Source organism: Agelaius tricolor, unplaced genomic scaffold (genome assembly GCF_023055355.1).
Source record: "Agelaius tricolor isolate 1412-34295 unplaced genomic scaffold, bAgeTri1.0.p SCAF_23, whole genome shotgun sequence".
NCBI classification, from domain to species: Eukaryota; Metazoa; Chordata; class Aves; order Passeriformes; family Icteridae; genus Agelaius; species Agelaius tricolor.
The window spans coordinates 7,218,557-7,243,730 of record NW_027269283.1 but is presented as its reverse complement, the minus strand read 5'-3'; the positions used below and the strand labels follow the sequence as shown (position 1 = coordinate 7,243,730).

The 25,174-nt window shown below is 44.8% G+C and overlaps 1 protein-coding gene across 1 annotated transcript; it reads right to left on the bottom strand.

Annotated features, from left to right (window-relative positions):
* Positions 1 to 124: 124 nt before the first annotated feature.
* On the bottom strand, positions 125 to 24,874 carry PRPF6 (pre-mRNA processing factor 6). Its single transcript, XM_071446758.1, has 21 exons — positions 24,689 to 24,874; positions 23,541 to 23,709; positions 22,296 to 22,414; positions 21,720 to 21,798; positions 20,899 to 21,075; positions 19,934 to 20,089; positions 19,218 to 19,312; positions 18,363 to 18,519; positions 17,996 to 18,158; positions 15,047 to 15,165; positions 14,183 to 14,401; positions 12,721 to 12,843; positions 11,749 to 11,870; positions 10,507 to 10,645; positions 9,267 to 9,386; positions 7,843 to 8,019; positions 6,926 to 7,059; positions 6,359 to 6,450; positions 4,256 to 4,370; positions 2,126 to 2,252; positions 125 to 1,384 (listed from the first exon to the last, which is right to left on the bottom strand). Exons 1-21 carry the CDS (start codon positions 24,757 to 24,759, stop codon positions 1,232 to 1,234), a joined length of 2,826 nt encoding a protein of 941 aa, XP_071302859.1. The 5' UTR covers positions 24,760 to 24,874; the 3' UTR covers positions 125 to 1,231.
* Positions 24,875 to 25,174: the final 300 nt, after the last annotated feature.

Below are 25,174 nucleotides of genomic sequence, written 5' to 3'. Positions count from 1 at the left end.
AGCCAGCACTGGCAGGCAACTTCCCAGAGTGCTGGGAGCCTGATAAGTCCAAAGGTTTCTGCTATCAGACCCCCTCTTCCCAGTCAGAATCAAAGGACAAGACCACACTCGAAGACAACAGAAGGAAACAAAAAAAAGAAGCTGTATTTTATACATATTCTCCAACAAGTAATAAGGGAGTTTCTCCTCCAACTAAATACATGGGATAATGCACATCCACAGACCTGGATACACCTGCTATAGCCTCAGGTGTAAGACAGTACAGCTTCTCATTCTATATGATCACAAGAAAGTCAGGAGGTTGGGGTAAAAATAGTACACATCACAAGTGTAGAAAATTGAAGACAGTGTACAAAGGGTCCCAAACACAAAGCTTTCCCTCTCTTGAGTTTGCTTTTTTCTATCTGCACTTGGAGGGAGCCATCCCAAACCTCCCAGCCACAGGCAGTCACAGCTGTGTAACAGCACGGTCTCCCAACAACTCTAAATAAATGTTCTTCCTTCAAAAGGGCTTTCAGGGATTGCTGAGTTTTGCCTTGTTACTTCAAACCACCACTGTGCTTAATGAACTCAGATACCTAAAAGAATAAGCTTTACTATATACATTTAAAAATTGAGGAAAAGTTCTCTAAAAGTATGCTTTTGAATTTGACAAAATGCTCCAGCTGCTCAGGTTGGAGGAAGACCTCCAAGCTGTGCAGCAGCTTGTTAGCAGAGACCAAACTAAAGCACCTGAAGAAGAGGAGCCAGCCCAGAGCTTTCCCTGTGCTGCTGGGCTGCTCCCAAAACTCCACCCATCTCCTTCAAGGACACTCAGCGTATTCCAACAGCAACAATCCAGACAAGGAACCAACATCAGATGGGCCAAACACTAAAGGGGGACAGGGAACACATGCCAGGGCCAAGAACAGAGGGACTGCCACATGTCAGAACCCATACAAGCACTAATTAAAGCTTGTGTTTGCAGGGGGAATCAGGAATCAACATGGAAATGCCAACAGAGCCTCACAAGACTGCTCCTGTCTCCTGTGTGACACCAGCTACAATGTTCCCATGTGCTGCAGAAGCTGATGGCCATGCTGGGGAAAGAAGGAAGCAGCTTTTCCTTTTGAGAGAAAGCTCCTTCCTATCATCATCCATGTCCTGTCCTTCGAAATCTGTGCCACTGAAAGGGCACCATGAGCAGGTTGAGTCCTACAGGGACCTCTGGGGCAGCTGAGGCCAGCACACTCTAGAAGGTATTTTTCAGCTTGGCTGCCACCAGCACAAGAATCTCTCCAATCTTTTTCTGCCAGTTCTCTATGTCCTTGGAGACATCACACCAGAGCTCTCCGTGGCGAGGTTCAGCATTCTCACAGCGCTTCCTCACCTCTTCTTGTTGCTCCTACAGGGAAGAGAAATTACAGTTTGTCCTGGTTTGTTCCAGAACACAGCTAAAAATTGAACTCTCTCTGATTCAAAAATTCTTCCAAAGATTATGGTGGGGTTTGGGGTCTGTTATTTTCAAAGGAAGTCCATGTCAAAATTCAGAAGCAGCAAGTCTCCTGCCTGGCTGAGCTGCAGGTAAGCAAGCTTTGGCTATTGCAGAGAAACTGCAACAGAAACTTCCTGTGCATTACCACCTGCAGGAGCTGTGTCAAGTGAAAGGTCTCTCTGAAGTCAGAAGATAAACACCCCCATCATTTCAGCAGTAAAAACTGCTGTAAGAGATTAGAGTTGGCTGCTCCTCTGGCTGTGTTCACGTGCAACCTGTACTCAACACTTGGGAAGAAACAGCCCCAGTTACACAAACCCAGCACCACAATTCCAGCACAATCCCCTCTGAGCAAGCTTGAGTTTTACAAGAGGAAGATTCATTTCAGAGATTTTTGCATGAACCAGCAGAACTGTGGACAGCAAAGCGGCCTGAAACACAGCTCAGCTAATGACAGCACCTTTGAAAAGCCACCACACAGGCCTGTTCATGCTCCTTCGTGACCAGGCGTGACACCCGGCCTCCCCTGTGACCACACAGGCAGGAGCAGTGGCAGCGTGCTCAGCCCAGCACTGCAGCAATCCCAGGACTGGGCAACCCCTGCCAGCCAGGGATTGCTGCTGCCTCCCCTGTTCCCAGGCACACACTCACCTCTGTGCCGTGCTGGAGCTCAAATTTGTAGAAGAAGGCCCAGGCATCCCCCAGGTCAGAGTCGATCTTCACCGTGCGGTGGAACCACTCTCTGGCCTTGGTTATTTTCCGCTCGCTCCAGAACAGCCTGGTGGGAAGAGCAGAGGGGAGCTGACAAACAGCCTCACTTCAGAGGAACAGGGCAACCCACAAGAGCTCCGGCTTAAAGGCTCTGCAGGTGCTCCAGTTCTCTGCTCTCCCAGGAAGTAAACAGCAGATTTTTAGGCAACTTGCAGACCATCCTGCCCCTGGGAAGGGAAGGGAGTGAGAGGACTGAAAAGAACATCCAGCACTTCCCATTCACTGCCCCACACTGAGGCAGGACAACTTAGAGGATAACTCAGCCCCAGGCATAGACAGGCTCTGCTGAGAGGGGAAGCATTACTGAGCTCCACCTTTGCTGCCTCAATTGCTTTAATTTTGCTGTTCTAGATTTGGTGTTGAAGGGACAGGATTACATGCCTACATCTATTCCCAATCCTTCAATTTCTTTACATTTCAAGTCAATTTTAGCATCTAATAATAAATAACTTCTAAAAGCTGGTAACTGACTGCTGTATGGTCACATGCTCACATATACAAAGCCTGCTGGAGTGAAGTGGAGCAGACCTGCCTTATCAGCCCCGTTTTCCAAGGAAAAACAAGTATGGAAGCTTCTGCAGTCAAATCCCAGCCTGGCAGAGCCCCACTGCTGCCATTTCATCCAGGCACTGGTCAATGCTGAAATTTCTCCCCAGTAATGAACAAGCTGAGTCAAGAGTCTCTTGGTTTCACTCCTTTGCATTAAAGAGTTCATTTGAGCTATAAGGTCTTTATCAAATCAGCCACCCCTCATAAAGAGCTTAGCCTGTCATAAAATTATACAGCTTATGTGATTGTTTTTAAGCCCTATAATACTCTTGATTGTTCTGTGTTAAATAAACTGTGATTTACAAGAGCACGAACAATGATAGCAGAGGTTTAACACCTGCAAGTAGTGGCCATTTTCAGGAACATATTTAACAAAAGTTTGTCACAGATGTGAGACACTCTGTACCTACAGAGGCAAGTCCTGATGGGTGGTGGAAGCTGTTTATGTTGGGATTAGCTGTTAAACAGCCTGAGGTTGCACCAGAAGGGGCCTGGGAGCAGTTGCCATAAAGCGAAAGTTAACATTTTTCTCACTTGCTGCTAAAGCTGAACAAGTCAGCTGTCAGGATCTGGCAGAACCCAGTGTTGCAGTCACTGGAGTGTATCCTACAGTTTTCTTTGGCTTATAAAGTAGAGTTGTGAAAGAATTGGGCAACTTCGAGCAAAATGTCTCCTGTATTAACCTCTTCTGCTATTCACAGAGGGAGAAAAGTAAGTTTGTTTCCATCACAGCTGCTATAAGGCTGCTCACACATCAGAGCAGGATATGGCACATGTCAATTCTAACAGTGAGTTTTAATCACTGCAATCCTCACAACTCAACCTGGACAAGAAAACAATTCCTAGTAGATTATCTTCCCATTTCAGAGAAGCAAACTACAGAATGGCTGGTGGTTTGCATTCTGGCAAAGGGCACAGCTGAAGAACACTGACATAGGGGACATTCAGGAGCAGAATATCTAGCTCAGAATTTAAAAAGACACCTGACAGAATCTAGGATAGAGAGAAAAGATGAAAACTACAGTCAGCCACATAAAACATGAAAAATAGCTAAAAAAAAAGTTCCTATGTTCACAGATGTTTAAAACATATCCTGAACCACTTAATAAAGCCTAGTTCACCTGACAGCACACTGAAACCCTCTTCAAGGGACAGAAAGAAAGCAGTTTGCAGGGTGCCAATACCCACCACTGGCAAAGGGCTTTGTGTGAGTGTATTGCTGCCTGTGCCAGTCCCAGACCCACCAGAACAGCTCGAGGGCAGGCTGACATTCCCCACTTGGAATCAAGGGAGAGATTTGCACAGTTACCAGGAGACAGCTGGAGAGCTGCTCCTTGCTTTGGGACTTATTAGAGCTGCTGCAGCCAGAATCACACGGCTGTACTGGAGTGCAGTGTTCCATACTGGAAGCAGCCACACAGAGACGTGGATATTTTTACTGCATCAAGCACAGAAACTCACTTGGCCACAGCCAGCAGGACATGTGGGTCATGTTCACACTTCTTGAGAGCATCCACACTCTTGGTCTTTCGTTGCGGTCGCGCTTCAAGGAAAATTGCTTCTGACCACAGGATTCCTTAATCAAATCAAGTAGGAAGATTGTTTAGTGTTATTTTGAGGTTAGCCCTCCCCACCCTGGCATCAGGCTGGTGCTGTGCATCACAAGCAGCAGTACAGGCCCCACCCTGGTGGTTATTCACCCCCAGCCTCATCCCAGACCACTCTTCCCACACAGATACTTCATTCAGTATTATGAATTTTTAGCTACTGTGTGAACCACACTGGAGTTTCAGCTCTGGGGGTTTCTGTACCACAATTCCTGCAGCTCCAGTACCTCCTAACCCAGAGCTCAGGCTTTTCAGATGACACACTGCAAACTCTGGGACAGAGAGGGAAAAATCAGCATTTCCAAAGGGAAAGGTATCTGGCTGTTTGAACAGGCAACTGCAGTGGCAGAAGTCTCAAAAAGTGCAAAGTACAGTCTGGGAGCAGTTTCAAGGGTGCTGGAGAGCACCACAGTCTTATTGATGCTGGCTCCACACACACTGATGAAGGACAGAGTAGATCCAGGAAAGCTGGGTTTAATCCCTAGCTCCTCTCACTGCCAAAAGCAAGGCAGGAAATAAGCTCAGGGGAGCATGAAATCTGCAGTTTCTCATGTCAGCCAGGCACACCTGATCACTTCAAAGCAAAGCCTGAGAGCTGGTGTCTGCCAGGACTCCATCAAAGCACTCTTGCTTCTCATAAATGGCACCACAGGAACACACACGAGCTTTGATAACTGCAGTGAGGACAGGAGAGAGACTCTCTTCTTGCTCTTTACATATAGGACCACAAATACCAGAATATTTCTATTTTATTCTTTGTGCAGCCTGCCACCCATAAGGAATCAATTCAGCAATTGATGGACCCAAACCTCTGGTTTGCATGACTGCAGGTGGCCAACCAGCCAAGTCCTGCAGGCTTTGATTATGGTTTGTTGAGGTCTAAGATAAAGTTGGAAGCAATTGGTTAAACAAAAACTGAGATCCTGCTGCCCATTTCCATAGCAACAGGCAGATCTGTAAAACAGCCTGTGATGACAAACACTCATTAGGTCATTCACAAAAACAAAGCAGGATTTTGGGTGGTGCTGCATTGGTGACCCACTTGCATGGAGAATACCTTGCAATGAGTTTATCATGCCATAAAAGTAACTTAATTCCCAATTATTTTACTGAGACTTAAACAGCCACCAATTAAACACTCTTCAAAACCTAGCCTGAAGGAAAGCCAAGCCTTGCCCTGAAGTAAGTTACTACAATTTGTAGTTATGTGACATCTTCTCCCCAAAGACGTCAACATGTTTAAATAATTAAGTCTTCGTGCAATTCTGTCCCAAAATAGGGATGTGATAGGCACTTTATCCTCCCATCCCAAGAGGCAAATGTTTCCACTGCTGGTTAGAACTAACTGACTTACATCATATGACCTCTTAGCCTTTTCTAACATGAGCTAAAATAATCAAAAACCAGGACTGAACATTTACGGTTCATGATCCTCTAATCATGACTGTGGTGGAAATTCGCTGCCAGCACAAGTTATTAAACTCACAGTGGTGCAACCAGTGCAGGCAAACCAGCAACTGGGAAACTCCTAAGGCCAACTGTACTCCAGAGGGACAGGGAAAGCACCATTCTTTTTCCACTGAACTTCCTAACTACAAACACTTCTTTAATTTTAAACCTTGGCAGACGTGTACCAGCTTCCGAGAAAGCCCACCCACATTCAACATGCTTTTGCAGGAAGCCTGGGCACAAACTGTGGACCACAGATCCAATAACATACTGGGTACTGCAGAAAAATTGAACAACACCAACTCATGATCCCTCAGGTGTGAGAGAGCACAAAGTAACTTAGATTGTTCTCAAAGACCCTCAACATCTCCTTTGCAGAAGGATGGCTGCCACCTCTCCAAAACACCACATTCTGAGACCTGGCCAGAAAGGATATCTTGGGGAAAAATGTGCTTCTATCAACTGGGCAAAACAATTGTGTTTAAGGTAGAACTGAGACCCAGCTCACCTGAATTGGGGCACTCTTGCAGTGCCTTGGCCATCAGTGTGTTTGCAATGTTCTTCAGCCCGGCTCGGTACTCCAAGCGCACAGACTCCAACCTGGTAGGGAAGAGACTCTGATGATATTTATGACAACATTCACCAGGCTGAAACAAACACTGGTGAAGGTCACTGGAAACTGAAAACATCTGCCTATATTCTGAATATGTGTAGGTGACTGACATCTTCCCATTCCTCTCCATCTAAAAATAAATGTGACTTTTATTCCATAATGGCCCAGATAAAAAACAATCTGAAACCAGCAGTAACAGGCAAGGAAAGAGTTCTGTGCATGCTGCATGCTCTGTGCACTACACCTATCAGTAAGAAAAAACTACTTCCCAGATCCTTACAGTAGCTAGCCAGGACCACCAAAGCATTTCTGCTATTCAGGGAAGTTATTAGTCCAGAAGAAACTCCAGGATGGGCATGGTCTTAAGTCCCAGGATCAAATGGCTGAGATTATGTGAAATAGCTGTCCTGAAGAGCAGATTGAATTTGTAGCCCAAATTCAGTTTAACTACACCCAACTCACCAGAGATCTGGATTCTTTGGATTCTTCAGGCGAGACTTTTCCAAGATGGCTCTTGCTCTAGTCAGCTGCCCAACTTTCTCCTCCAGCCTGGACAGCAAAAGCCACAGGGGTATGGAATGGGGGCACTTCTTCAACTGTTTAAAAAAAAAAGTATGCTCATAGGTAAATTTGAAAAAAAATCTTCTAATTCCTATAGAAAAGAATTTCCCTCCCTATATCCTCCTGGAGAGTTTAGCAGAAGAGAGACTGAGTTGAATATGTCTCTCAAATTTCTCCAGTTAATCTTATAGCAGAAAAGTTTAGGTTTTCCTGTACCCAAAATAGTCAGGTACCTCAGGTATGACTGAGCTATCCCAGAAGCAGGAGAAAGAACACACCTCCCTTAACACAGCCACAATTTGTGCTCCTTGTGCAGATGGAGGGCTCTCACACATCCCCAAACCACAGCAGAGTGTGCAGGGAGTCATTAGGATATGGACCCTGGCAGAAACCTGTGCCCAAATGACTTTGATGGCTGTGGACTTTGAGCATTCATACCCAAGGACACCAATTACCATTTAAAAGAGAGAGTAGTGCTCTGTAGGCCACCTCCTTTCACAGTGTGCATCTAAGAGCTGCCGAGAAAGATTTTCTTTTAAGAGTTCTGGTTTTAGTCTTTACAGGTCTTAGAGAATTACTGTGCAAAGCCTTTTTTCCTGCCTGTGAGGAGTCAGGCATACAGAGAACTCTCTCAAGCAAGAAAGTCAATCTTGCATATGGGTAATGGGTAAAAGAAATTCTTGCTTATTTCATTTTTTTTTCTTTTGCTGTTTTAACCAATGATAGAAATCATGTCTTTGGCTGTCCATTTTGATTCAAAGACAGACATCTCTCCATGCCAGCAGCACAAAGCAAACCTGCAGTAACATCCATCTTACCCCTTGATTATAAGCCTCCCGTGCTTTCTCTACCAGCTCTTTTTGTTCCTCAATTTGTCCTTTCATCATCCACAATTTGGGGAAGTCCTCATAGTGCTTCAGGGCTTCCTCACAGAGCTCCTGGGCTGCAGCAATGTTCCCAAGCACCCACTCCAACTTCACAGACTTCATGAAGACCTGGGAACAAAGCAGAGCTGTTTACCACCAGCAGCCATTAGAAAACCATTTATCTGCCCAAGCAGCAGGTTCCCACTTTCATGTATCCTTTCATGTATCATATTAGAGTGTTATTGATTAGCTACAGTTTGAAGTAAAATAAAAATTGAAATATCAGTGTTAAATAATAGCAGGAACAAGTAACAATAAGAAAGGTAAGTGAAAATACTAAAGGAGTTAGAACAGTCTGGTCCACCTGTATCTCACCTATTTACGTAATTATTAACATAGATCTGGCATTTGCATTATCACAGAATCATAGAATGGCTTGCATTGGAAAAGTAGTATTTGCATAAAGAGCACAGCTTTAACAGCACAACCAATTAACAAATCTGAGCCTCCTTCACCAGCACAATCTGATCTCCTCAGATCCAAGCTACCAAGACAACCTTTTCTTACTTATGGCTTCAGGCTCTGTTGTCTTGCTCATTAGAAACTGACTTTTCTGTCCCCCAAGTCCTTCCTTCTGGCTATGCAGGGAAGTCACAGCTATGAGAAATACATGACAAACCAAAGGCTCTCTCACTGCTCTCTGATCCCCATCCTCCCCATTCCCAAACTCCCCCAGTTGTGACCTCACAAAAGAGGCACCAAGTCTGAAAGCAGAGCTTCAGCCCCAGCTGCAGAAGCTCCCTGACTCAGGGAGGAAGAGGACAGTTAAAAAGATGTAGGATGTAACAACAACTGAGGGGGAGGAACAGAGGACAGAGATCAAACTAACTTTTCATTTACTTGGACAAGTTAAAATGTTTTTGTATGAAGAGCTGAAAATGGACAGTTTATCATACCAGAGGTAACTGGAGATAAACACAGGAGTGTGACTTTAAGCACCAAACCACCCCAGAGCTGTCTTTAGTAGAAGCATAAGTGAGTCTTCTGTGAAAGCATTTTCTCTTTTTTCCAAGACGTGCTTTTATGCAAAACAAACATTACACAAACAGCTGTACACTGGGAATTTCCTGACTTTTGCCATTTGTGTAAAAAACCAATTGAAACCCTTCACTTGATCCTGGCCTTTTTTTCCCATCATGCCACGACTTCGTGTCGCAATTCGAAGCGCTTGCAGAGCGGCCCCATGCCCCGGAAGGCAATGGCAGGGAGCCACAGGGTCAATCCCCACGGCCACAGCACTGAAGGAACTCCTCCTTCCGTCCCAAATCCCCTGTGGCCAAGAGGCCTGAGCCCCTCCACCCTCCCCACGTCCTTACCCTTGCTGTGGGGGCACTGCTGCGAGCCTTTGCCAGCAGCCTCCTCGCTCTTTCATACTCATTGTTCTCCGACTCGAGCTTCACGGCAGCCAGCCAGATCTCCTCGCTGTTGGGGTTGGCCTGCAAGAACACAAAGTGACAGACAAATGCACACAGTGAATCAACAGCAGATTTAATCCTCTGTTTGATCCAGATTAAAATTGAAATCAGAGCTTTGTCAATCCACAGTAGGATTTTTTTTCAGCGCAAGCTCCTCCCAGTCTTCTTTGACCTTTGAAGTTTATAGAAATCCTCCAAAACAGATGGGCAACACAAAGATATATGCCAGTTTAGAAGTTGGATGCTTCTCAATTGTTGAAAAGCAGTAATGCTTGATCTTCTGAACTTCCAGTTTAAATACTGAAAACATCACAGGGTCTGCCACAATGAGACCCTCATTTTATTACCCTCAAGCAAAAAAGCTGCAGCTTTAATTCCCCACTGAGGTCTGTGAAAACTCTTCCAATAAAAGTCATTTCAGTCAAGAACTTTTCAGCCTAGTAACAAAGAGCACTGAGAACAGATTAAGGAAGTATCTTTTACCTTCCGTTTCAGGACCTGTCTTTTTTTTTTCTCACTTAGCTTTTAAGCCTAATTCCCAGTGTTAGAAGCACTCTGCCTATCTTTGCTACAGCATCCAGCAAGCAATTCCCTTCATTAGTGGGATTGATGCAAGACATAAGTAATGCAGTGACCTCATTAGGGCAGACCACAATCCTTCCCTTGAGGTGACCCAAGACAACAGGATTTTGATCCATGACTGGGATTGGTGGGAGTCATGCTAGTAAAACTGAGGGTTTGCAAATTCATAGAATCACAGGCTGGTTTGGGTTGGAAGGGACATTAAAGATCATCTCATCCCAATCCCACGGGTAGGGATGCCATGCACCAGACCAGGTTGCTCAGAGCCCCATCTAACCTGGCTTTCAACACCTCCAGGGATGGGGCAGCTACAACCTCTCTGGACAACTTGTTCCAGCTCAGAACCTGGTGTAGAACTACTAAAAGAGCAGTAGCACAGCCTTGCTTCCAGCTTGCTGCTATTTTACAGGAGAACATTTTGTCACACAAAGCAACCAAGGAACAGCGGAAGTCTCCATCACTCTGAAAGGCAGCAGGAATCCGGTGTTGACAGAAAAAGCCTGCTCTGTATTCTTTACCTGTCATATTTAACACCCTCTGACAAGTGTAACAGACCCACCTGGAAAGCCAGGGCCAAGATGCTTCTGGCTGCTGGCACATCTCCTGCCAGCCACTTGGATTTGGCTCCCATGAGCCACAGCACCTCGGCTTTGGGACAGTGAGCAACAGCTCTCTGCAAAAGAGCCTCCAAGGATTCTCTGAGGACAAGAAACAGCAAGTTACAATCCCTCCAGGTACTGCCAAAGGCGAGCTCTCTCACACCATTTCCACTATCACTCAGTGCTATAAATATCGTTGCAAAGTCCAGTGTTGTAAACCTTGATAAGTTGTTTCATAACAAGGAAAGGGTGGGGTCTTTTTCCACAAGGGTTCTGAAATCAGCATTCCACAAACGGCTCATTGTTCAGACACCTTTGATAGCCTCTGTGGAAAGAGCCCTCACACAAACAGCTCCTTTCTCTTAGAAAGAGTCAGTCTGCTTAACAAACCTTTCTAGAAGCTGAGACAGGAAGGTTTTCAGAATTGTTAGATGAGGTTGGCTTGATCTTATGCAATTTATTTTTTTCTCCTCTGGCAAATACACTTTTCAGGTAGAACATGGGGCTTAAAAGCCAGCCACCACTGGGAAACATGGGAAAACAACACCAAAAGAGAAGGTATATTTGTTCCCAATAAAAAAAAAGGCTTGAATGAGGAAGAACTCAGCATCTGCAGTCACTTCCACAACATAGCCTTGTTGGACTTAATAAGGATGGTTCCACGTGTATAAGTGGCCTACTGCAGATTGTTTGCTTTAGTCTAAGCTGTGGGCAGAAAGTTTCTGATATGTAAAGCTTTGTGAATAAACTTTAAAAAGAGCCTGAGCTGTAACAGTATAACACCAATCTTAATTCAGAATGTGATACACATTCACAGTGTTTAATCAGAAAATACCAGAGATGCTTGGACACATTGAGCTATGAAGTCGTTTATCTATGAAAACTAAATAAAACACATTTTAGGTGATTTGTAGCCCTATATTTTTCCAGAGGTGCCTTCTCAAAGACAATTGTTCCTACCTTGTCTCTTCACAGCTATTTTTACCACGTAACCCCTATTGCCAAGAACCATTTTATGACTTCATAAAACTTAAGGATGTTCTGAGCACAACAATAACAAAGAAGGTCAGACCTGCAAAACACGGCAGTGAGTTTCATCCAGCTGCACTAACTCTGCACTTGCACCACACCAGGGAACATGCTGCAGCTTTCCTTCATCCCCAGCCTGTCCCCCTGTCACAGGGATTGTGCAGCACACCCACCTGGTTCCATGGTTCTTTTCAAAGTAGGCTGCTCTCAGCCACACGCTCTTCTTGCTCGGGAAAACTTGCAAGGCATAGGCATAAATGGCTCGGGCACACTCCAGGGCATTATGAGCAACACACTGAGGGAAGACAGATCAGGACTAAGTCAGCTTAAGGGAGCACAGGAATCGAGAGCAAGCAGGAATTACACATGCACAATTCAACCCAGAACTCAGTAACTCGGTGTAATCCATGAATTGAGGCATTAATAGAGAACAGAACACTTACAATCAGCTTTTTAAAAGGAAGCAGGGAAGGAATTTCCAAGTATCCCTCTACAGAGCACAAGAATCCCTGGCCTTTCAATGGGACTGACACTCACAGGCCAGCTTGAAACATCAGCAAGGCATTGGAAGGGATCTCATGTTAGCACTTCATTTTGTTATTTCACAGGCAAAACCCTAAGCACCACAGCATGTGCCCCCCACTGCTCTGAGCCCAATTTAAGGCCAGTGAAGTTGGACATTTCTCAGGCTGAAATATGATTTAGCTCTTAGCACATGTTCAAACTATTCCCCTAAAGCAAAAAAAGCCTGGTAAAACTTTTACCCACTCCATTGTCCAGTCTTACATTAACTCCTGAGCTACAATGGTTATGCCTTGAAACTCATCTCCCAGCTCCTTTACTTATAACTCAATCTCTGTTGATGTCTCACACTCACCAAAAAAAAAAAAAAAAAAACCACACCAAGTTAGCACACAAGCTATACCAATATCAACTTTTTGTTTAGTAAAAACTCAAATCTGAAAAAGCTCTGTAATAACCTCCTGAGGCAGAGAGTGGCCAAAGGCAGGCAGGTGGTGTGGGAATCACATCCACTTTCACTGACAAAGCCATTTCCCAAGCACCAGTGCAATTTCCTCTAACAAAAAACCACAATCCTGCAATAAAGCAAACCCAACAAAAAGCAGCATCCCAGCTGGACATACACTGTCTGCATCTTCCATCCAGGTGTGTTTCCGATCTTCTTCCTCGATCCCGATCCCAATCACAGCTCTCATGATCGCCTGGCACGTGGCCACACTTCCAGCTTTATCACATTCCTCGGCATCCTAGGAACAACAGGAAAGCCCTGCTCATTCTGAGAGCTCAGCACAAGAGGTTAAAGTCTGCAATGGCAACTCCTCGTGACAAACACAGAGACACTGTGGTCACTGCCACAGCACAAACATCTCATTGCTCCAACACACCCTGACACTGAGCAGGAGCCTGCAGCCACCAGGAAGGTGCAGCTGTACACAGAACCTTTCACAAGCTGTTTAAGAAACAGATCACATCAATTCCATCCACTGAAAAGGTGACAATGTGTGATCTTTCCAGACCCAGAAGTCTTTTCCTACAGCTCTATAACCCTGGCCTGACCCAAGCAGGGACTTGGCCAATAAGAAAAGCAAAAATTTCACAAGGAAGAACTGTAACATCAAAACTACTGACCTTCTTTTAGCTTTGAGATGATTAAGTCTCAATAAGGGCTTAGCAATAACTAAATTTAAGAGTACCCCATCAAGCAGTGTAAAGTCAAAGGTGCAAAGACTCTCTCACCAGACCATGTATGGAAAAGTGAAGTTTCCTGACACTCAAAGCTTTCAGAAAGCCAAGCATGTCTTGCTTAAACTTGTTGAAAAGCCCTCTGATCAGATAACAGAAATGGAGCAGTTCTAGTACTGAGAAGGAACTCGAGAACACAATGATGCAGAGGCTGTGCTCATGGATTTTTTTTAGAGAGAAGTTGAAATTAACCTTTAATTCTTTTACTGCTGTAAAGAAGTCAGAATTCTTTTAGATGTTAACAAGAATATCCATTTAATATTAAATACTTCATTCATTATCAATGCTCTTAAGCAGTGTAAGATTTTGCTGCCTTGACCCACTGTAAATTATTTCAGTAGGAAACTGCTTTAAAGACTTATGATCAAACAAAGCATAGTACATATTCAGGAGGAAAGAGTTTCAGTACAGGACTAACAGAGTATTTCCTACATCCTGCAAATGCAGTATTTGTACTGATTTCTCATAATGCCATTTGACAAAGACTTGTGGGGCAAACAAATACCTGTCAAGCCAAAAGACATATATGCAAAAAAATACATAAATCCTTCACTGAAGGCTTTAAGCCTCCATCCTACTTAAGGCAGCAGCTGCTTCAACTTGAAGCTACTTATCTTCCATGACAGAAGCAAACCAGACATTTCTCAGCAAAACACATGTGATGTTACCCCAGGGTATCACTTGTGGCCTTGACCCTACTCAGCTTTTTAGTCTCATCTCTTGTCTCTTCACAGAGACCTCCACTGATAAGCCAGATGCAAAATGACACTGTCCTGTAACCACCAGCAGCCTTCAGACCAGAACCTGAAGAGTCTCCCTGGGCCTTCAAGACCAAGCACATACCTGTATCCACTGCTCCCTGTTGATTTCCACCCCGTTAGCCCTGAGAGATGTGATGGCTCTGTCAATGATTTTCTCCACCATCTGGGTGTTTCCATTGGCTTCCTCCAGTTTGGCAGCAGTGATCCAGATGTGCCGATCCGTGGGGATGTTCTCGCGGGCTTTGTTTAGGACTTTACGAGCGTTCTCATATGTCTCCAGCCTTGCCAGAGCCAGCCACAGCTGCAGAGCAACAAAAGATGGATTGGAGATGAGAACAAGGAGATGACAAGGCTGCTGTATGGCAGTGTCAGCCCACAGAGATAAGCAGCTTCACGCTGCTTGCTACTGGTTGGCAACAGTCCTCAGGCACTGCAAGGAGGCTGTGGAATACCAATGGAGGAGAGGAGAAACAGGCTGCTACTGCCCTGATCATCCCTGGGTATCATCCCCATCTGCTGGGCTGTTATTCTCCTATTTCTGTTCACATCAACTCTCAAACAGCTGAATTGAACACTCTGGTTTGGTCTTTCAGAAATTAGTAACTTTTAGATTCACCAGGTTAAATGTTCACTTGTTTTCCCATCTGTCAAGGCACCACACATGGATACAAACATGGCTCAGTGCCTACAGCAGGCACAGCTGTGCACTGCCATGACTAACCTAACAATTACACACCAAAATGAGGCATGTAATGACCACCAGACAATTAACTCCAAAGGGAAAAAAAACACATTCCACTACTCATCATATCCTTCCCATTGTGGGAGAAAACCTCCCATTGTGAGAGAAACACAGCTCATCCTGCCTTTTGCCTGCAAAGCTCTACTGCCAGCCTGAAGTGGGGTGTAGGGTTTTTTTTATTTCACTTTTTTTTTTTAAACTCACTTCAACACTGGTTGGACAGCACTCCACAGCCCGGCTCAGCATGATCCTGGCATCCTCAGGTTCCTCCAGCTCCACGGCTGCTTTCCACAAACGCACCGAGTTTGGAACGTGCTCAAGGGCTAGAGAGGCAAAACAATGATGTCAATAATGATAAAATAGTTTACCAATGAGATCTGTATTTTCTAAACATGATACAATAAAGTATTTGTGCTATTACAAGGAAATGTCCTGAAGGAGGGAAAGGAGGGAATTTACTTATTTGGGCTGTTGCTTCAACAATGAGAATTTAAAATCAGAAAATAAAACACTTAATCATTTTAATTGGAAACAGGTTTTGGAGAGCCAAGGGCTTTTTTTTGTTGTTGTTCTACATGCTGCAATTGCATCCTCCTCAGTAAAACACCTGGCTGAACAAAGCCTCTAGTCTCAGCATATGAACAGATGAAGATCCTCAAAACTGGGCAGCTTAAATCTCGCCAGGTCTGCCTTTATAGAAAAGGAGCATCTTCAACACTAACTAATAATACAGCCTTGTTCCTTACATGTTGAAACTGTCCCTTCACAATGTTTTCCTGTAAGCCTCTCCTGACAGCTCAGTGGACCCCAGCTTCACTTCCCAAAAAGCTGTTGTCCTGCCATGCAAATATAAAACAGGGATGCATAAAAACTTAAAAGGTCTCGCTGACAGCAAGCCATGAGCACCAAGAGTGCTTCCAGCAATCCAATATGGACTCCACCTGATTAGGATTCTTCAAGGCTTCCTTAATCTTGTCCCAGAGTTAGCTGCTGCTGGTAGAACTGCATTCTCTGCAGCCTGTCCTACAAGTGCTGTCTGAAACATTAAATACTAAACAACAACTTTCCTCAGCCCTCGTTAAGAGAGATTGAGAAACCAAAGGGGTTTTTTAGCCTTTTGTCACTCCAATTTGCACCCCAGACTGCTGAAATCAGCTGCATTGCAGCATTACTTCCACTGCTTCCATGGTGACTGTACACAAATGTGCCATAGTTACAGAGGACTGAGCACATCCCTATTCAATAAAGCAAGCACAATCACAGGGACACAAAACTGAGTGGGAAAAGGCATCTAAAACCACTTTGGAACTAGCTGGCCTTCCAGGCAAGGCTGTTGTTTGAGGCATTGCTGCAGAGGTACAGTGCTGAGCCTCAACTCAGAACACATCCTACCCTGACACACACAGAGATTTACAATAAACATTAACCATTTGTCTCCAAGTCTACAGCTGCAGGAGATTTTCCTGAAGAATTTAAGTGAGTAATGTCAGCCTCCAAGATCTGAAAGCATCACTCTGCAGGACAGAGCATGTTTTCATAAACACAGAATTTGATTTTTAGACCTCAAGCTGTATTTCAGCCACTCAGCTTGCTGAGTCTCCAGTCAGACTGAGGCTTTAAAAACTCCAGAGGTTCTGCTGGATGGTAGGAATGCACACAGAGCAGAGAAATGCATTATGGAAGGTCACACTTCAGTGACATTACCTGGCACTCAGGCTTTTTTATTCTGGAGAAATAATGGGTTATGCTGCCACTTAAGGCTCCAAGCTCCATATTACTGATGCTCCCTAGGCAGCAGAGGAGCACTGTGAAGCTGTTAACAGGCAGAAACTGGGAAGAGAACGATAAATCCAGTTCCATTCCACTAACAGCTCTGTACCACGAGATTAGGTAGGTGGCTCCAAAAACTGAATGTTTTTCTCTTCATAAATACAGCATTTGAAGCAAAGCTCAGTACTTAGTGGGTAAGTCACTGCTCTCACACAAGACCCTCCCCTACCTGAGCTGGGCTCACAGATCTATTTCTGCTCCTTTAAAAGTGTTTTTTGTTCAACATCTGTGATTGTTCCTGAGAAGGACACCCAGTGTCACAGGAGCAGCACTTCACACCATGCTGTACTGCAGAGCCAATGGAAATTAAAAAAGCTAATGAATAGTTAATATCTGAACTCTTTAGAACTTCAAATCCAGCAACTTTGAGATGCCTTTCGTCCAGATGTAGTAAGAGGTCATCTCACTAGAGATCTGCAATTTTACATGCAAGAGGTAAGAGGTGGGAGGCAACTAGTTCCTTTGAACCTAAACCACTCAATACTGCAGACTGCTTCACAATGATTCAGTAAATGCATCAAATCCAGACCCTTTTCCCTGTCTAGATTAAAGGCAGGAGATGTAACTAATACAATTCAGTAGTCATCAAGGAACTAATCTCTACTGATACAGGCCCAGCTACTTAAACTAATCAAAGAATTCATATTTTGAACTTCTGAGGAAGACCTGGGCTCAGGACAATACAACAAACTGCTGTTGAAGAGATCATTGTTTGGAACAGACAGTAATTCCATGAAAGAGGAAAACCTCCAAGTGCAATCAATCCAAGAAAATGTAAGGCTTCAGGTAAGCACCACAAAGAAAGGCTTTTTGTCCTTTTGTCAAGGACAAAACTTGCTACACTATAGCAAATCCTGCAGCTCAACAAGCTGAATGATAAGAGAACCCCAAGACCTCTAAAGCTCCTCCAGCAGCAGCCACTGTGGCGTCTGAAGGGCTACAAGCAAATAGGAACAATCAATTCCAGTATCTTTTCCAAAAAGTATCACAAGGTGACATCTAGAGCACCTTTTTTATCCTTAGAACATAATTTTTTAATTGTTTCCATCTACTTATCTAATTGTGATCAAGCTGGAACTGGCTTAGGTAAGTGAAATACCATTTTGGAATTGTTCACTACCAACAGCTTTCTGCTGAAGGATATTTTACAAACACTTCAACACTTTTGTTCTTTGGCTCAACAGCAGCAAGTTCCACCATTAGTACACAAATTGTAATTTCAACAAGGAAGCTAAAAAAAAGCAGCTGAACTTATGGCCACATCTTGAACAACTTACAACACAATACAAAGAGTGCAATGCCTTCACCCCCAGGAGCTCTCACCTTTCCTAAGGACACGTTTCTTGGCCCGGATGTCAGTCTCCAGCTCTGCTGCTCTGATATAGATGCGCACCGACTGCGGCAGGTGCCGCACAGCCTGGGCCACAACTGCCTTGGCTGTATCTCCAGGCTGAAGCCGGGCAGCTTCCAACCAAACATCTTCACTCTGTCAGGAAAAACAACCCAGCTTCCTTTACATCAGAACAAGAATGTAAAATCACAGCTCCTGGCTAAGCAGGTGTTTTGTAATACAGTGGACAGTGAAGCTGTATCGGGCAGAGCTTCAATCAAGCTTAATTCTGCTGCTCATGAACCACAACTTTTTCCTACTATGCCACAAGGATCAGCAGGGAAGCAAAGCAATTCTGACCTTAGGGCACATCTCTGTGCCTTTCATGATGAGGTTTCGGGCCACCTGGAGTTTGCCAGTGACCTCCTCCAGTCGGGCTGATGCTATCCAGGCTGGGGGATGATGGGGATTGGTCTCTCGGACGGATTTCAGGAGCAAACGGGCTTTTTTGATATCACTGAAGGAGGAGGGAAAAACAGGAAGGAACATTTTCAGCACATTGGGAAACAATTCTCCTGAACAAGGATGTGCTCAGATCCACAGTAACTGTGACCTCAAATTTTTCCATATTGGAGACACAAACTACTTTCTACTAAAACAAGCTCACATATACACACCAACACAGCCAGATCACAGTGAAAACCAGTTAAGTATTAAGCAAGATTTTTGGGAATTACAGCTGGGCACTTGCAGCCAGAAGCTGATAAGCCCAAGCACTGATGTAAATCAAGAATTAGCATCAATATTTGCACATACTGCTCTGATTTAAAGAGCAAGTCTTTATGAAATGTCAAGCTCCAGGCTAAAGAGGTTCTCAGAGGTCGTCAATCAAGCCTAAATTAGCAGCACAAAGGTAACAATTAACCAGGTTATTTCCTGGCTGGCAGGCAGCCACACACTGCCATCACTCTGGCATGGAAATAGGGATGGAATGGAAACAATCTCCACAATTGATGCATCCAGGTCAGATGCTAATACCTCAGCTGAAAGACCAGACCAGATCTCATGTTAAAAGAATTCATCGTCAAAAACTCACCTGCCATTTCTTACAAACTAAATGCCAGCTGAAAGCCTCCACTCAGACAGATTTCCATTTACATGTAGGATCAGTGCCATTGCTAAGAGGATAAATCTGTTAATCCTTCTTAAACTTACTTGATATCTCCTCCATGTGTGGGAATCATGGAATTCAAGTCTGTCAAATATCCTTTTGGGTCCACTACAGTCTGGCCACTCACAGAGTCCGACACCTGGGAAAGTCAAGTCATAGCTGCTGAAATGACCACTCACGCCCCTGAATGCATAAAAACACACTGTGGCTCTACAAAAATCCTAAATATTCATCTGTTTCCAAAAGCAAGAAAGGAAGAAAACACAGAGCCTTGCTTATTAGTTTTTCTCTATTTCTAAAATATACAACTTTAACATTAAAGTCCAGACAAGAAGCAGGCTGGTGATAAGCAGTCACCCAAGGTCTTGCAGGCCTGCCAGCTAAAGGAATTCTTTTTAAAATAACCAGATTTAGATGAGAAAATCAATGATAGAGAAGGCAAAAATCAGAATTTTTCAGCAGTTTGTCCTGCATCCTCACATAGGACAGAAGAGATGCTTCCATTGGTAGCACTATCTGTGCTGCTTGCCTGAAGGGCACCTCTGCTATAACAAGGCAGTCTGTTCTTCCATAATGACCAAGAATTCCAGGGACAAACCAGTATTTCTCAGGAAATTCTATTCATTTTGAGGGCATGAAATCTGGGGAGAGGGACTACAAAATTATTTCACAGCTCAGCTGTCCTTGGATCTTCTAACACCCAAGAGAATTTAACACTTTTCTCAAAGCAGTGACAGATCCTGCCTTCCCACACCCTTACCTGGCTTAGCCTCATATCCATCAAGGTGTTCCTGGCCTGGCCAATCTTCCTCATATCCAATTCACCTGTCCCAGGTGTCATCAAGCCTGGTGTCATTCCTCCTGGGTATGGAGTATTCAAACCCCCTGGATACGGAGTATTCAGTCCACCAAATTGCTATTAAAAAAAATTAGTGAGATGCTATTAAAAAAAATAGAGTGAGAAATTTCCTAAAACCTCTTCTGAGATTTCAAAAATTATTCAGACTATTGGCTGATTTGCACTTCCCCAGAAGCTGCAGGACACAGATGCCCAACCCCCACAAGTACTTCTGATATGGCTTCCCTGGATCCCAAAACATTTCTCATGCAGGATTGGTAATATAGGTAATAACTAAAGTTCAGTCAAGTCAGTGAAATAAGCAGTGAGAAAGTGAAAAATTCAAGCTCAGGCATCTGAACTTGGCACATTTAAATAAGAATATTTGCAAAGAAGTCCCATGGACACCTCGAGCTAGTCCAGGGCCAGTCAGCTGCTCCTATAATTCTATGACCACAGTAGCTCTGGCCACAGAGCAGCAAGCTAAATTACCTCATTTTTAGTTGACTGAAAGGCAAACACTTTTTAACACAATTGCCCCAGAATTAGGCAAACCATTAAATGAAAGCAAACTTTATTTTCTGTTCATTTTTTGCAAGATGTTATTGTAACAGAAATGGTTTTGTTCACTAAAACTATCACCACCTTGCATTCAGCAAATAAGAAAAGAAACACTTTCTTCCATCTCTAAAACAAGAACCAGGTTTTCTCTGCTTATCCCCATGTTTTCTCTGGTAATGACTGTGCACTGAAAGTCTCCAGCAAGCACACAAGTTTAACATTCAAAATTCCTTTGGCAGACTCACAAACCACACCAAGTTTTTTGGTCAAATCCCAATCTCTAACCCAGTTTGGCCAGAGCTTGCCCAGGTTTGCTGTGTACTCACTGTCTGGCGTGGATCCACTGAAGTGTGATTCTCCCCTGACTGCAAATGCTTTGCAAAGAAGCTGTCGGGGACAGGAGTCAGCTTCTCATAGCGAGGATTCCTCTGCCGCTTGTTCCTGGCATCCCCAACCTCAGGAATACTCAGCCACTCCTCCTCAGTCACCTCTGCTAATTTCCGCTGTTCAGACAGGAGCTGTCATCAGTATTTGCTGCAGAAATGGCTTTTGAAGTGCTCTAACTCCTTAACAGATTTATTTTCTTGTAATAATTCAAGATCAATTAAAAATTTAAGGGTCAGACTTTTTTCCTAATCCAATGTACAAAAGAATCAGATGCGTTTAATTGGAATTTGGTTTTAGTCCAGACTGAGATTCCAAATCAATTTTGTTATTAGATTCAGTGCTACAAACATTCAGATTAATACTAGTGCCTGGAGCATTGAGTGGTTTACTACTAATGATTAGACAACAGCTTAAACAATACATTTTACTTAAAAGAAGATTTAGAGTCAGGAGATTCTGCTCAGCTACTCCTGCAATGCCAACAAGTTATCAGTTTCCCTCAAAGACAGAAGTGTAGCATCTTCCACAAAGCACAAAACAAAAATTACCAATATCAAAACTTGCAGAAATTTCACTGCCTTGTGTACCCACAAGAACAGTGTTTATTCTTCCAACAGAAAGTAATTCTAATCTGGAGAAGATCAAAGTACTCCTTTGCCAATACACAAAATCAGAGCAAAGAAACAAACACACACAAAAGAACACACAGCCACCTCTTGTCTCTCACAAAAAGTCACATTTCAGACATTTTTTTCCTTACTTTCAAGTCTGAGAACTGCTGCTGAATTTTGGGTCGTTCCATACGGTATTTTTCTATTTCCTCTTTTTCTCGTTGTTCCCTTAGGAAAAGGAATACTGAGGTTATGCTCAAAGCAACACTTGGAAAGTCTTTGATTAAAGTGTTGACATAACAGAAAAATGTGTTTGATAAGAGTTAGGGCATTAAAAAAAGGCATTTTTCCAAGCTTAGATTATCAACATTATAACAAGAGATCCTTTATCAAATAAGAGAGTATTATAGTGTAAAAACAGACATCTCCAAGCAAAATTCAGTCTCTGACCTCCTCTTAATGAGAAGTGAATTTAACAAGTAACACACACTGTTTACAAGCATCAGGTGACTTCTCTAACAATTTCCAGTCTACTGTGCAGTCTGTGATGCATCAATATCAGTTGCTCAGCATCTCCCCACACCATCTTAATGAACTACAGCGACTCTTAATTAACTACAGTGAAGTAATTTAACCACATTCACTATCAAAGCAAGTGGTGCAAAATACCTGTCATCCTCAATTAACCAGAAAACACTCCCTGCCAGTGCTGTAGCTTATCCTACCTCCTCTCCTTCCTGCGTTCATCCATCCTCTTATCCAAAGCTGCATAAATAGCATCTGCTTCTTCATCATCTTTTTCATAGGGGCCACTTGAGAACAGGCTCCCAGCGTAGCCATTGAACTGGGAAATTGGAGAGAGAGAAAAAAAAAATAAAGAGGGAAAAAAAGGCATTTTTTTAAAGTTGTGTTCCTGCAACAGCCAACAATCACCTGAAAATGCACTCACAGGCTGCTGCTGACAACATTACATCAGACTAACACATCCCTAAATAAAAACATCCTCTTTCTACCACCCCATGGTGGTGTTTATTCTCCCACACCATTCGAAGCAAAACTGCTACAAAATTGCTTCTTTCAAAATTGCTTCTCTCTCTGAACCACTTCTATTCAGCAATAAATGAGATCCCAGGACAGAAAATCCATTTTCTTCCATTAACCGCTTTCACTTTTTACACCAGTGAAAGCAAGCAGAAAGAATATCACAACATTCAACCAACCAAAGTGGGACTTAAACACAAGAGACTACACAGGCCACTTAAGGACAATATATGGCACAGAATCACAGAGTCATTTAGGTTGGAAAAGACCTCCAAGATCATCAAGTCAAATCTTGTCAAAGCACACAAGCTTTCATTTGAATAAAAAAAAATACAGAAAAATTTAAAAAATTACAACCCCTGAAATGCTTAAACTGATTTTTATTTATAGATATTTTATCAAGACTCTCAGGGCTCTGTATCAGTAATTAAACCACAATCCATGAAGCAAGGCCACAACAGAAATCTGTAAGCACCATGCCATTGTGCATACTGAGGTCTCAACCAATAAACAAAAAAGGAAATGCTGCCTGCACACTACAGGAAATTCTGGGTTTGAAGCCCCAGGTAAGAGTGGGGCTCTTACTGACAGAACCAGAGGACACAGTCTCAAGTTGCTTTAAGGGAATATAGGTTGGATATTAGGAAAAAGGTTTTTTTACAGAGAGGATGATAAAGTTCTGGAACAGTCTGCCTGGGGAGGTGGTGGAGTCACCATCCCTGGGTGTGTTTAAAAGAAGCCTGGATGTGGTACTGGGTACCATGGCTTAGTTGAGGTGCTTGGGCTGGGTTGGATTCAATGATCTTGAAGGTCTCTTCCAACCTGGTCATTCTGTGAATTCTGTGAGTTTGTAGCAGGGAGCTCAGGGACTCTTGTTCCACCTGGGAAAAAACCTTTCATCATCTGCAGGATGATGAAAACCTCCTCACCTCATCGTAGTTGGTGTCATTCAAATCCTCATCATCATCATCTGCAGTCTGGTTCTTCTTCATCTGGTCGCCCACGGTTCTCTTGCCCGGCGGCGCGTGCCGGTCGTCCACGGGGTCGTTGGCATCGCGGGCAGGGCCGATGTCGGAGCGGGTGGTGAAGCCCGTGGCTCTGCAGGGACAAACCAGGGGCTGCTCAGCTCACTGCACCCCAGCCTGCCACTGTCACTGCTCAGGACAGGCAGGGGAAATGTCATTTGGCATCAGGAACTCCCCATGACCAGCATTCGTAAAGCCAGGGGGGAAAATGGCCTTGGAATCATGGAATGGTTTGGGATGGGAGGAACCTCTGGGCCCACCCCATTCCAACCTCCTGCCACGGGCAGAGACACCTTCCACTATCCCAGATTGCTCCAAGCCCCATCCAACCTGGCCTCAGACATTTCCAGGGATTGGGCAGCCATAGCTTCTCTGGGCACCCTTTCACAGGGAGAACTTTTCCCACAAACACACTGCAACCACCCAGCTCATGGCTCTGCCACCTATCCCGTGCATGGCCTCCTTTCTAAACTCTGTCTCTGGCTCTCTCAGCTGACCCTGCAGGCTGTGGGGCTCCACGGGCTGGGGGTCTGGGCAAAAGGATGGGGCAGCTGGAGCTCTTCTGAACCCCCACACTCGGCTGGCAGCATCTCGAGGGGCACAGCCAGCAGGATCTCCCCAGGGAAGGCAGTAGCAAATCAGCGGGGGACGAACACAACTCACACCCAGCAAAAAACACCCTAAAAATGGTTTCAGCCGTCACCAAACCCTCCCATTGTTCCCTCAACAAGTTTGATCATTTTTCAGACGGTCCCATCACACACAGGCATAAGATCAGGAGGGACACAATCCCGGTCTGAGGCACCCGGGAACTCATCCTCGGAGCCAGGCTCGCTTTTAAACACAAACCTCCCCAACGCGAACCATCAGGAAGGGACAACATTGAAAAGCCTCGAGGCCACCCCGAGGGGACAGGGATGAGTGGGGCAGGGAGGTGGGACCCAGCCGGGCAGCGAAAGGGCTCGGGAGAGCCCCGGGGCCTGGCGGAGCGACCGGGCCGGGAAGGGACGGGGGTGGGGGGGTGAGCCAGGCCTGGCCTGGCAGCGTCTCACCCGCGGCCCAACCCCGGCACGTAGCCCAGGGGCGCGGGCATGCCCAGGAACGGCTTCTTCTTCTTGTTCATGATGGCGGTGGCGGCGAAGCGACACCGAGGCGAGACCGAAGAGGAACCGGAGCAGAACCGGGAGAGGCGGCCGAGAAAGCGGCGGCGGCGGCGGAAGCAGCAGCGGGAGCAGGCGGGGCAGCCCGCGGGGGCAGAGCGGCGCTTCCGCCCCCGCCGGGGAGAGCGCGCCCCCTGGCGGGGCGGAGGACCTGGGGCGAGGGGAGGGGGACGGGGATGGTGAGGATGGTGGGGATGAAGGTCATGGGGATGGGGATGGAAAAACGGGAATGAGGGTGGTGGGGATGAAGGTCATGGGGATGAGGATGGGAAAAGCAGGAATGAGGATGGTGGGGATGGGTACGGGAAAATAGGAATGAGGATGGTGGGGATGGAGGTCGTGGGGATGGGGATGTTGAGCTGTGCTGTCATGGAGTTT